This window comes from Mastomys coucha, unplaced genomic scaffold, assembly GCF_008632895.1.
Source record: "Mastomys coucha isolate ucsf_1 unplaced genomic scaffold, UCSF_Mcou_1 pScaffold18, whole genome shotgun sequence".
Taxonomy (NCBI): Eukaryota; Metazoa; Chordata; class Mammalia; order Rodentia; family Muridae; genus Mastomys; species Mastomys coucha.
This window is the reverse complement of record NW_022196900.1, coordinates 79,856,675-79,870,066: the sequence shown is the minus strand read 5'-3', so window position 1 is coordinate 79,870,066 and position 13,392 is coordinate 79,856,675. Positions and strand designations below refer to the sequence as shown.

The 13,392-nt window shown below is 41.4% G+C and overlaps 1 protein-coding gene across 20 annotated transcripts in view; it reads left to right on the top strand.

The window, feature by feature from the left end:
• The window catches only part of LOC116096585 (microtubule-actin cross-linking factor 1), a 353,064-nt gene that overhangs the window by 142,513 nt on the left and 197,159 nt on the right, over positions 1-13,392 (top strand). For 19 of the 20 annotated variants that reach the window (XM_031378560.1, XM_031378576.1, XM_031378580.1 and 16 more), the window contains 3 exons: positions 4,141-4,230; positions 8,443-8,520; positions 12,844-12,936. In XM_031378560.1, the coding sequence (XP_031234420.1) occupies positions 4,141-4,230; positions 8,443-8,520; positions 12,844-12,936 (261 nt within the window). Of the gene's footprint in view, positions 1-4,140; positions 4,231-6,236; positions 6,315-8,442; positions 8,521-12,843; positions 12,937-13,392 lie in introns of those variants that run through there. The other variant, XM_031378572.1, reaches the window with a different exon arrangement.

Below are 13,392 nucleotides of genomic sequence, written 5' to 3'. Positions count from 1 at the left end.
AACTCAGAAATCCACCTGCCTCTGCCTCCCAAGTGCTGGGATTAAAGGCGTGTGCCACCACTGCTCAGAGCAGAAAGTATTCTTGAACACCAAGTGCTCTTTTTAAAAAAAATGATACTAGAGAGTGAATCCAGGGGTTTGGTTTGTACATGTCAGGCTAGCACTTCACCACTGAGCTATGTTGCCAGGTTCTGACATTTTTTTTAACTTTACATTCATTAATTTATAGTATGATTTCAATTATATCCTTCCCTTGAAAATGTCTTTCCTCTGCCCACTTGTATACTTGTATGTACTCCCAAACAAGCAACTTACACTGACTTATAGGGGTATAAAACACTTTCTTTAAAGGGGTCAGCAAGATGGGTTAGTGAGTAAAAGCACTTGCTGTGGTTGCCTGGTGACCTGAGTTCACTTCTGGGATCTCAGTGTGGATAGAGAAAACAGACTCCGGAAGTCCTGACCTCCGTAGATGTGAGCCATACACTAACACACAAACACACAGACACACACACACATGCACACACAGAGCACACATAAGATGATGAGGATAATAATGAGTCTCTTTATGTAGCCGTCCCCCTCCTTGAGCCTTGCAGCACTTTGTGCTACAGCTCCCCCCCCCCCCCCCCACTGTGCTTTCTCGTTTCTTTTCCCTGCTTCTCTTACTGCTTCTGCCTTTTCTTTGCTTAGTTTCTCCCCGCCTGGCCTTTATTTTATTGATTGCTTTTCCATATGCTGCCTGCCAATTGTGGCTTCTCCCTGAGTTCCCCTAGCACTCTGTTCTCTCTTGCTCCTATCTTTACAGTCCAGTAGTTCCCATGTCCTTAACTCATGCCTCAGTGCATGTGACTTCTGGAGTGAAGTTCTCAGCTGATCCAGGTTGGATGGTGATTGTTCCACCTGCTTTAAGAACATTTGGAGGTCTTTTCTCTGCATTTTAAACTTGCTGTATTTAAATTTTAATTCCTCTAGAGCTTTTCCCTCCTAACTTTCATGATCTGTTCATTTGTTGGTAGTGAACTACAATTTTTCTATAGCAAAATCTTGAAATGTTGAGTCATTTGAGGGAGGAATGCTGAGCTGATGGTTTGGTTTGGCTCTGAGAGCCTTATGCTAAATTTTCAGCAATTTTGTAAGTTGGTTGTGAAATATAATCATTATTAAAATTAAGTTAAATTTATAATTAAAATTACATATAAAATAAAAGCCATAAATACATAAAGTTTTTTACATATGACAGCTTGAAGTTGGTTTTGGTGTACGTATTTTTACCATGGAAATTGGCAGTGCTTACTAAGTGAACCAGATGTCTGACTTGTTCGTGGTCTAGAATGAAGACAGTGATGGACAAAGTATTATACATTTTAAAGTGTTTAGGTCTAGATCCAGTACAATATTCTGTTATTTGAAAGCTATTGTTCATTGTAAATGAGTTTCTACAGCTGTGATCTACTGTCACCTTACCCCCAACCCCCACCTCGTTTATTTTTTTCTTGAAAGGTCTCACACAGATCAGACTGGCCTCAGGCTCACTAAATAGTTGAGAATGACTTTATACTTTTGCTTATTTATTTATTGTTTGTTTGTTGAGACAGGGTATCTCTACATATCCCTGGCTGGCCTCAAACTCACAGAGATTTGTCTGCCTTTCTTTGCCTCCTGAATGCTGGGATTAAAGGTGTGCAACACCTCTTGTGTGTTTGTCCTAAGTGCTAGGATTATAGGTATATGTCAGTAGCCTTGTTTATGTGCTGCTGGGGATTGAACCCAGGGCTTTCTGCATGCTAGGCAAGCACTCTATCAACTGAGCTATATCACCAGTCCAGACACTCCCACCTTGTGTGTGTGTGTGTGTGTGTGTGTGTGTGTGTGTGTGTGTGTGTGTGTATGTATATATGTATATATGTATTTAGTGCTTCTATCTGCCACGGACTGGGGTTTCTTACGGGGTCCCTTGTTCAGCGGGATGATGGGTGCTGGCCAGGTGTGCACGGGATTCGGCTTTGACAAACAGACTAGAAACGAATGGTGTAAGGTCTGAGTATATTTCTTTAAAAATGACATGAGGATTTTACAATCATTGTAAAAGAGAGAAATGAAAAATCTGGCAGCTCAGTAGTTGAGGTACATCTGAGGCCATCTAAAACACACTAGGTCTAAAACATCCGCCATTTCCTCTGGACTGGTGCAGCACCCCTGGGCTCCAAGCACACTCGGGCTGCATGGGATGGGCCAGAGTCCCAGGAGGCTGCGGGTGCGCGAGCCAGGAGGGTAGAGGCTGGAATCTCGAATCTTCAATGCCGAATGCCTGAATCTCGAATGCTCACTCTCTTGAATCTCGACTGGTGCTGCTCTGGGCCCGGGGGGCTACGGATTTCCACCTAGGTTCTGGTTCTAGTTCGAGTGGGAGCAAGTCTGAATGCTGAATGTTGACTGCTTGCTGCTGAATGCTTAATGCAGACTGCCTGCTGCTGAATGCTCTATGCTGTCTCTCTTTCTGTAAGCTTTAATGCCCTACCCAAAATGCTGGAGGCAATTAGTTAGAATGGCTTAACATTCTAAGCCAGGGTTTAATGCCCTACCCACAATGCTGGAGGCAGTTAGTTTGGATGGCTTAACATTCCAAGTCTGGGTTTGACTAGGACGTTGGAACATTGGTGAAGGTCAGAGAGCAAGGTCCGAATTTTCTCTTTCTTGCTGTAAAGAAATGATATCTTAGTGGGCCCCTAGCACACAAATACAAGGACATATCTGGGCTACATGAGTTTGGGGTGCCAGGCGACAATGCGGAGGCAGGAGACTGACGTCACACAAAGTGTGTGTGGCACTATCCACCTTGTTTTTAAGACAGGAGTTGTCACTAAGATCTGAGGTCTTCCAATTATCTAAGTTGGTTGGTCAGCAAGAATGTCTAATCTCTTGTACTGTGATTATAAGTACTTGCCATTGTATCCAGCATTTTGTAGAGTACCAGGGATCAAACTCACTTCTTCATACTTCTAAGGTAGATGCGTTGTAGACTGAGCTGTCTCTCTAACTACAAGCTTACTTTTTATTTTTAGACAGGGTCTCACTCTGTAGCCCAGGATAGTATAGCCTCCGCCTCTCAATGCTAGGGTTACAGGTATCTACCACCATGCTGAACTTAAACTCATTATTTCTGAAAATAGCCTTTCTTTTGTTACCTAGAAAATTATTTATGTAGAAATTATTTTCTTCCTATTTTTACCAGTTTTCTCCTGGTGTCACTTAATGAAATTGTTGCTAAACTTGGAGAGAGTCAGACGACCCATGGTAGCTAAGCCACCAGACTTGCCCTCCTCCACTCTTGTGTGAAGTAGGAATAGTAACCTCTCCTAGCCAGTTGTTGGGATTATGTAAAGAAAACAAGTTGGAGACTGAGCATACAGCCTAGTGCTTAGTGGGGAAGACTAAGCCAGAAAGACCAGGCTGAAGTCAAGACTTCCCCTTTGTGAGCTTTAGAAGTACTAAATCCTCATGTCCAAAATAGAAATGACAAGAGCAGTTTTTACAGATGTGAATGATATATGAGATAAAATATAAAACTATAAAATATAAAAATATATAATACTGTGACATCAACCACATTTGCCAACATGAGATTTGTTTTTACCATAGTGTAGTTATAGAATTGAATTTATTTCCATTTGTACAATTTAAAAATTAAAGATAATTCTCACCCATTATTAGATTACGGAAGAGAAGAGTCAAATTGAAGTACACCGAGTGAAATGTTGCCTGCCTTGCCTTTGGATTTTTAGTGCCCTGGAAGGATTTTCTGACACTGAGTTGACTCATCTGGCCATCTGAGCTCTCCGTAGTCATTCTTGAAATGTTTTTAGGATAGATGAGTTCCCATCTCCTTTTCCAGACATCCTAGAATATTGCCCAGTGTTGTTTAGTATACCTGGCTTTAGCTTAGAAAGCACATATAGTATGATAAAAACACTATTATTCTATATGGATTTTACTCAGACTTGGAAATTCCTGAATTTATATTGCCTCTTGATTCACATATTTATAATTTCTAGATTTATCTAGAACTAGACATTCTCTGGAGGATGATCAAATGATTCTAGATCAGGTAATGACTGACTTGTTATACTCTCCTTACAGGTTCGCAAGCACATCAATGATCTCTATGAAGACCTTCGGGATGGACACAACTTGATCTCCCTGTTAGAGGTCCTCTCGGGCATCAAACTGGTGAGCTTCTTTCTTCTAAGGAGAGTCATGAAAGCAAGGCACTGTAAAGCAGCCATTAGTGCTTGCTCTGCTGGGTGGGAGAGAGATGTAGAAGAGTTATTATTAACACTTTATTTCTAACTCAGGCATATAGTTTACAGGTGACATCATCTCAATTTATACATTATGTGTTGTCATGTGAGGCCTCTGTACCCTGAGCCCTAAGGATTTAACCTGAGACCTCACACCTATTAAAAGTATGGTGTATTTAAATTATGTCTCCAGCTTTAGGTCTCTTGCCTTGATAAAATCAGAAATAGTTTTATTTTGTACTGCCTGATACCTTCTTAGTCATTCCTTATTTCTTTCTAAATACTAATCTTTCAGGAACATTATATTCATGTTTAAAGGTTTTTGGGGGGAATAAATTATGTTTTTCTTTCTATAGGTTTTTATTTTTTCTAGTTTGTATAGACTTCCCTTTTCTCTATTATGTTTTTGTCTTTTTCTTCTAATTTTCTGTGTGTAGCTAAGCATTTGAAGTTTAATTTAAGAACCCAGGTATTTGGACTTTCTCCTACTTTCCTCCATGATTTGTTGAGTCTCACAGATGTGGAGAAGTGCTGAAGCTGGGCCTGAGCATGTCCTCATAAAGCAGCACTTATAGGCTCCTTAGATAATTAGATATGCCAGCCTTGTCCTGGTGCTTGTGGGAAACCCTGTCCTATAGAGAATCCTGGCTGAGCCCCCTGGCCTGTCAAAGAATGCTCTTATACTTGCTTTGTTTAAGGGATTAAAATAACATTCCTTTGGTCATTGTTTCAAATATCTAAGCACAATGGAAGCAGGTGTTCTTTGTGCTTCAGTGTCTTTCTCTCAGATGCTGTAGGCAATGCAGTTTTCATTGGGAATGTCCATACTTGAGTACTGGAAGCATCTGTGGGGAAGGAGATCTGCAGAGGCACACAGTGCAAGCACTCTTAAGTCTCAGCCCACTCAATGCTTCTGGTGGATTCTTAGTCACTGTTTGTTGTGTTAAAAGAATAGTATTTGGCACACTGGATTTCATTATTTATGTGTTGTTCAACTCCTCCTACGATTGGGGCTTGGCTTCCTGAGTCCTTTGTTTTGGGTTTACTTTAAAAATGAAAACTCTTGGTAGTACAATTTTTCTTATGTATTTTTAGTGGTCAGAATTGCCATAATCTTTGCTAGCATAGCTAGCATGTGTAATTCTTGTTTTTCCTCTGGCCTTCATTTATTTTACTATTTTTTAAAGATTATTTTTAAGATTTATTTATGTACTTTATATGAGTGCTTTATGTGCATGTGTACCAGCATGCCAGAAGAGGACATCAGATCCTTATAAATGGTTGTGAGCCACCATGTGGTTGCTGGGAATTGAACTCAGGACCTCTGGAAGAGCAGCCAGTGCTCTGAACTACTGACTGGCCTTCATTTATTAATCTAGTAAGATATCAGAATTCCATTCTTCTCTGCTGGATGTTATTCTTCAGCACTCATTCAGTGTATCTCCTACAGTTGATAGGTGTATCAACAGTGGTTTTCATATTGGAAAGTCATTCTTTCTGATGATGCTGTGCATCACCCAGGGTAAAAGCACTCCCATTTAACTTCTCTCCTTAACCTTTGAGGACATGTGGGTGCCTATGGAGATACTCACATCATGCTCTCACAAGAAAGCATCTGATGTCTTTCACAGTTGTTCTTGTCTTAGTTCCAATCTTAGCAGAACCACAAATGTAGGGTGGGTGGCCATGAAGAATTGAAGATATGCTCAAAATAAGAACCTTCAGTATTCTCTGCTCTGCTGTTGATCTGACTTTTTTCTTTCTTTTGGAGGTGGGAGGTTTTTCACTTTTAGATAAAAACCATTTATTCATTTCTCTTTTGCGTTTGTGTGTTTGTTGTGTGTGTGTGTGCGCGCGCTTGTGTACATGTTTTCTTTTCTGTTCCTCTATTGTGTTTTCTTTGGTTGGTGGCCAAAGGAGCCAGCAGGGCTGAAGACCCTTCGTCTCGTGAGCATGCCCTCCTGGCGCCATACAAACAGCGAGGATCAGGAAGAGGAAGATGATGATGATGTAGTAGGTCTTTTGAGGGTGCCAGCATCCCAGCTGGCACTTCAGGGCCATCAGAGAGTCCAGACTTCTCAAGGTCTCCAAGTAGCTTGGTCAACAGTTGCCTTCTCTTTCCACCAGGGAATATGGGTCCCAAAGAAAGTGGTTAAAATTGTGTCTATTGCTACTGTTAGATGATCCTGAAGCAGCAATTATTTTGCTTATCTGAGCATGGTTGGCACAAAACCAATCGTAGTACATGGGAGTATCAAGTCCTTGTGACCTGGAGACCTAGGGCTTTCTGCTGGCCTTGTTGTGTTTTCTGAATCTGACTGCTGAACTGTGGAAGGGCTAGCTGACAGCATGAAAATTAATTGCTCACAATTCCACAATATAGACTAATGGTATTCTCTCTCCACTTCTAGCCTCTGGGTTCTCACTAAGCACGTGGCAATTGTTTTCAAAATTGAGTGTTGTTTGCAAACTCACTGCATGTGATACTCTGGCCTTGGTCAGTAATCTTCACTAGGTACTTAAGGAACAAAGATTTAATTTGCATGTTCTTGGGCTATTAACTGTTGGTGGAGGGTACATTAGGAATAGAGATTAATGTTTGTAAGAGGAGCCTTTTCTGCTGGTAGGTCCTAAATTAGAACCCATAATCTTTTTCCAGAAATGGGACAACACCCCCAACCTGTGCCCTCTTAAAGTCATCTCCGCATCTCCCTTCCCATTGTCTTACAATTGCATTTAGACTGCCATTCTCTAAGTTGTATTCTCCATTGATCTGAAATAACTGAGAAAAGGTTCTTGCTGAAAAAAGTGTCCCTAAAGCTCACAGAAGTAGTTATCTTGTTACACAGAGAGGCCTTGGTATCTCTGCAAATTATCCCGTTTGGAGAATTTTGTTTAGAAGTGCTGGAATGTGCCCAGAGGGGGACACTCTCATCCTTCTCCATGGGTTAGGCTACGTTTTGGCTGTTATAAGATTTCCTTATTGCAGATCCCACCTCAGAAATACCTGATTTTTGTTCGATCTTTAATTAGTAGTGCCAATTTAATATTTACAAATGAATTTGGTGTAATCTGATAAGGGTGATATTTCAGTCCTAGCTTTAGACAAATTAAGCAGCGCTGCAGGAGATTTGAGCAGACGCCTGTTCTTACAGCACTACCTGGGCAGGCTGACTTTACTTCCCGCCCCATAGGCATGGCTGAGCCATGGGCAGGGGTGACAGTTCCCGGAGGGAGGTGGCTTTGGATTGCTTTGTAGTATGACCTAAGGACTAAGAAGCAGAAACAGTTTTATTTGTGATTCTTACATAACCATCACCATTACAATTTTATTATTTATTATTTTATTGCTCTGAGAATTTCATTTGGGGATCAGCAGCTTTCCTACAATGACACTTACTTCCTTGAGAGATGGTTACTTCCTAGATTCTGTCATCCATTTTGGAATTTTTTTCACTTTTCTTGAGCACCCATAATTCCATTCTCTGTATTTAAATTTGCCTTCCTAGAGTCACCGTTCTCTGGCCAGGTTTATGCTGACGTTGGTTCTACCCATTACTAATTATGCAGACTTCTGCCCTTCCTCTGCAGTGTAGATAATTGTGATTTTTTTCTTTAAGATTTATTTGTTTTATTTATATGAGTACACTGTCGCTCTCTTCAGACACACAAGAAGAGGGCATCAGATCCCATTACAGATGCTTGTGAGCCACCATGTAGTTGCTGGGAATTGAACTCAGGACCTCAGGAAGAGCAGCCAGTGCTCTTAACCACTGAGCCATCTCTCTAGCCCCAATAATTGTGATTTTAAGAGTCATAGAGCTATACTCTGTGTTCCTGTTAACCTCACACCCCAAATCAACGTCGGCCACACACAGAAGAGCCTGTCAGAGGTGACTCTGATGCAGCATTAGACTCACATAAGCTTGTGGATTTGTGTGATGTGGAATGGTGTGCAAGCATTGTCAGCTGCTGAGAGCCTGCTGGGCACATGCAGGCCCTGCTCTTCAAGGGGCTTCATTTAATGCTCCCACGCCTGGCTTCAGCCATGAGCAGCTCTGAGTGCTCTTTTAATCCTAGAAAAGGCTGTGTAGAGATAAATTACCATAGCTAAAATGAACACCCCTTTTCTTCCTTGCAGCCCAGAGAGAAAGGCAGGATGCGTTTTCACAGGCTACAAAATGTGCAGATTGCCCTGGACTTCCTAAAGCAGCGGCAGGTAAGAACATTTAATGGGTTCTGGTTCTGACTCATAGAACTTGTATTTTTTTATCTTGTCTTTTTTTTTTTCTTCAGAGCTGAGGCCTGAACTCAGGGCTTTGTGCTTGCTAGGCAAGCACTCTACCAACGAGCCAAATCCCCAAGCCCTTTAAATATTTATTTATTTATTTTATGTATATGAGTACACCATAGTTATCTTCAGACACACCTGAAGAGGGTATTGATCCCATTACAGATGGTTGTGAGCCATCATGTGGTTGCTGGGAATTGAACTCAGGACCTCTGGAAGAGCAGTCAGTGCTCTCAGCCATCTCTCCAGCCTGAACTTGTACTTTTTTGAGAGGATCAGTGTTCATGAACAAAGATTAACTAAAAGATGGACCCTGGGGGTTGGGGCAGGGCACAAAATGTGTAAGAAACCTGTGAATAATATGGGAAAAACCACACCGTATAACAAAATGCTGCATTGTCATGAAATGGGACAAGGGAAATCTGCTATAATTTCTCAGACATGTCACATCTGAGAGAAATGTCTAACTATGATTACTTTTGTGGTTCTGGTGATTGAACTCAAGGCCATATGCTCACTAGGCAAGGACACTCACTTAGCCAACTCCTGGGTGGTGACTTAATGGAATGACTGTTTATGTATTCATTCATTCATTCATCCATTCATTCCTTTTAAAAAAAATCTCTCTCTTTATAGCTCTAGCTGGCCTGAAGCTTATTATGTAGACCAGGCTAGCTTCAAATTTACAGATATATTTGCCAATGCCAAATAGAGTTGTGAGACTAAAGATGTATGCCACTAAACCCAGCTCTATTATTTTGAGGCAAGTTCTAGCCTTATAATTCAGTCTAGTCTCAAAACTTTAGGTGTTTCTGTCTCAGCCTTCTAAGTACTGAGATTATAGAAGCACACTACCACGCCTGGCCAAGAGAATGGTTTTCAGTGAGTAGTAAAGTACTTGGAGTATAATAGATGTAGACATCAAAGGGAAAAAAAGTTCTCTTCCTATATAAGGAAGACAGTAAGGTTTTCAGGCAAAGGAGGAGAAACGAATAAAAGGAAAAAGACTGAAATTTATCAGAAGTATTAAGAGTCCCAGAACTGTGCAGTAACCCTTGTCTATAACCCAGCAGTTGGGAGGCTGAGACAGGAGAGTCATGAGGTTGAGCCCAGGCTAGGCTACATAGCAAGACCAAACCCAAAATAAGTAAAAACCACCCAAGTAAAACAAAGAGCTAGATGAGTACTAAAATATCCATTTTGGAAGACTCTATAGAACCAAGAATCTTGTATCTCCAAGTGATCTGAACAAAAGAGAATTAGACCTGGCTATCTGAAGTGACCTGGCCCACAGGAGAGTAGAGCTAGGACTTGAACTCTAGTCTCCTGCCATGTGGGTTAGTACCCTTCTTCTGTCAGTGATGGTCTCTATACCCTCTGTCCTTTTTAATCAGTGGGACCAACAACCAGGGACCTGGGGATAAGAACCAATCATGCAATTTGTGTAGCTTATTAGTTTAGAGAGAGGGTCTTCCTGTGTAGCTCTAGCTGGCCTGGAACTCTCTAGGGAGACAGGGCCAACCTTCAGCTCATGGATCTACCTGGCTCCACCTTTGGATGCTGAGAATGTAAGCGTGTATCACTAAGCCTGGCCAGTGGAAGTAAAAAGACTTGCCTCTTGTTCTGAGATGCAGGGAGAAGGACAGAAAGAGGGGTGAAGATACTGCTGACTTGTAGGGAAGAAAGTGGATAAGGGGATTGGGGGGCCCAGCTCCCCTGTGTGAACTGTGTAGAAAAAGATTGGTGTGGCTAGGATTGCCCAGCAACACTAAGAGTCAACATGACATTATATGGTATGCATATTTTTTAGTCTAGTTAACTTTGAAAAATGTCCTTAGTGCTTCCACAATAATGTGTGAATGTAACATTTATTACTGTATTGCTAATTCCCCATTAGCCCCAATGTATTGCAGGTTCATTAAGGACAGAGAACATGTTCCTAACATTTTTAGCTTCAGTACTGATCATATCAAGTGGTCTATAATTGACAAAGGTATATTTGTTTAGTGAATTTAATAATGAATGGCAAGAGAAATGGAGGCTGTTGGGATATTTATGAGAATATCTGTATGTTGAGTTAGGAAAACCTGAAAGGGGTCAGCCAGACTAGCTAGAATAAGAATTGGTTATCTAGAAGTGCAAATAGGGACAGAGAAGAGGATTGATTACTATAATAGAAACTAAGTGTGAGCAAATGATAACCATAATAGACTCAGAAGGGCAGGGACGGCAAAGCTATAGAGTTGTGCAGGCCACCAAAGGATGTTCAGAATTGAGAAGTCAAGCAAACTACAAATAGGGTGACACTTGTCATTGAGGGCTAAGATTATAAGAAGAATGGCAGACAATATGGTAGGAACAGAAAGTTGAGGGTCAGGTGCTAAGGCCATTGAGGAAATTATTAGAAGGTATTCTGCCCACGGCAGCTAGCATCTCAGGAAAAGGTAGGACTGCGGAGTATGAACTCAACTGGTTCTGCCCTCATAGCAGCTCCAGGTCAGTAAGTGACTGACTGGTGACTAGGGAATTGGACTGGAAGGAAGGGCAGGCTCTCCCACTTCCATACCATCCTCAGGACTAGAGGAGGGAAGGACTTTTCCAGGTGATTTTTAGTGTAACCTGTGAGTGGAGGTCACAGGAGTCCTTTACAGGTAGTTCAACGGAAGAGACAGAGTATAGACCTCCTCTTCTAGCTTGTTAAAAGTAATAGAAACTCTTCCAGATAATGACAGAAAAGACCAACGGACTGAATTAAATGGCTTGCTCAGCACACTCTGTTTTAAAAGCCTACAGCTTAATTAAGAATCCTCAGTTTTAAACCTGAGAGATGGCTTAGTGGTTAAGAGTACTTGTTGCTCTTTCTAGCACCTACATGCTACCTTACAATCGTCTATAACTCCAGTTTCTAGAGGATGTGATACCCTCTTCTGGCTTCCAGGGACACCAAACATACATGATGTATGTGAAACACTCAGAATGAATGAATGAACAAATAACACACACACATCTCTAATCCCAGCACTCCAACACTTGGAAGGCAGAGGCAGGATCTTGGTTCAAGACCAGCCTGGTCTGCATATTGACCAGGACAGCTAGGGCTACACTGAGAGACCCTGTCTCAAAAAACCAGCAAAACAAAACCTCTCAGTTTCATCCAAAATAGGACAGCTGGTTATCAAAGAGGAGGGAGCATCTATGAGTCTGTGCATATTGTGTTTTTGGAATGGGATTTCACACTGTGGTCTTGTAATGGGCCTTAGGAATAAAACTGAGATGGGTGTTATGTCAAGAAGAGAGATCTTTGACAGAGAAAGGGAAATGGAGAGAGCAGCAGGGAGTGGTGATAGAGAAGGGACATCTCTTTAACCCCCGCAAAGAACAGAAAAAACCAGGGTTCTGACTAACCATGCAACTTGTAATGCCATGTGTTCAAACGGTTGCTTTGCTGGTTAAAGTGCAAAATAGTCCATCTATCCTGAAAATAATCTGACAGTTCGTATAATCCATCTATCTATGTATCTATGTATCTCTCTCTCTCTCTCTCTTTCTCTCTCTCTCTCTCTCTCTCCCCTAGGAATTTATCCTAGAAAAATGAAAATATATGTCCATGCAACAGTCTGAACAAAAATATTGGAGCTTTCCTCAGAAATGCCCCAAACTGGAAATAGTCCATAAACCCTGCAGTTGGATGAGTGGGCAAGCTCAGGGCAGGACATCTATACAATAATATTCCTTGGCAGTGAGAAGGAACAAGCCATTCATATAGCAGCTTGGATGGGAGTCTCAAGAATGCTTACTAGAGGGGAAAGCAGTCTAGGATCATAGGTTACATGCCATTTATATGACATTCTAGAAAAAGCAAAATGAGCTGGTAGTTGTCAAGGACCTCAGAAGTAGGCATGATGGGGCCTGATTTCTAATAATGAAAGTCGTTTTATGTGGTACTGTAAAAGTATTAGAATTCATAGACTCTTTTTTTTTTTTTTTTTTTTTTTTTTTTGAGACAGGGTTTCTCTGTGTAGCCCTGGCTGTCCTGGAACTTTGTAGACCAGGTTGGCCTGGAACTCAGAAATCCACCTGTCTCTGCCTCCCAAGAGCTGGGATTAAAGGCATAAGCCACCACCGACCAGCAAATTCATAGACTCTTAAGCCAAAAATTAATTAAACTATATTTTAGTAGTGAAAATAAGTAAAAAATCAGTCCAGAAAAGAAACTTATGGGCTCTGAGACCACTTTGCTTTCCTTTTCAGGTGAAGCTAGTGAATATCCGTAATGATGACATCACAGATGGCAATCCCAAGCTAACCCTGGGCCTGATCTGGACCATTATCTTGCACTTCCAGGTACAGTGTGGGGTTCTTGTTTGTGCACATCTTATGGTCTGTGTTGCTTTCTCCAGGCAATTATCAACAATAGGTCGTGTTGGAATTGGAAAGGAGAAGTAAGATGAGTCTGGAGATAAAGAATTGTATCCTATATCCCCATTGCATTATGAAAATGCTGGGAGATTTTCTCTTTTGTGGTTTGGTCTTGTCCCTAGAAGTCTGGAATCAGATGTCTGCTCTTTTTAGAGAAGTCATCATGAGAGGTGGGAAGATGTTGGTCTTGGTCTGTTAGGATGCATAAAGAGTCTAACTCGATCTGATAAGACTCTTCTCATCTGGTCTTTAAGCACCGCCAGTTATTCATGGCCTCTCAGTTGCTGTTTGTATGTGTGCCTGTAGCAGCTTTCCACCTATGGTGTCCTGGAATGTTTACATGCTCGAGGCCTTCCTGGTACTGTGGGTTTTTTTTTTTTT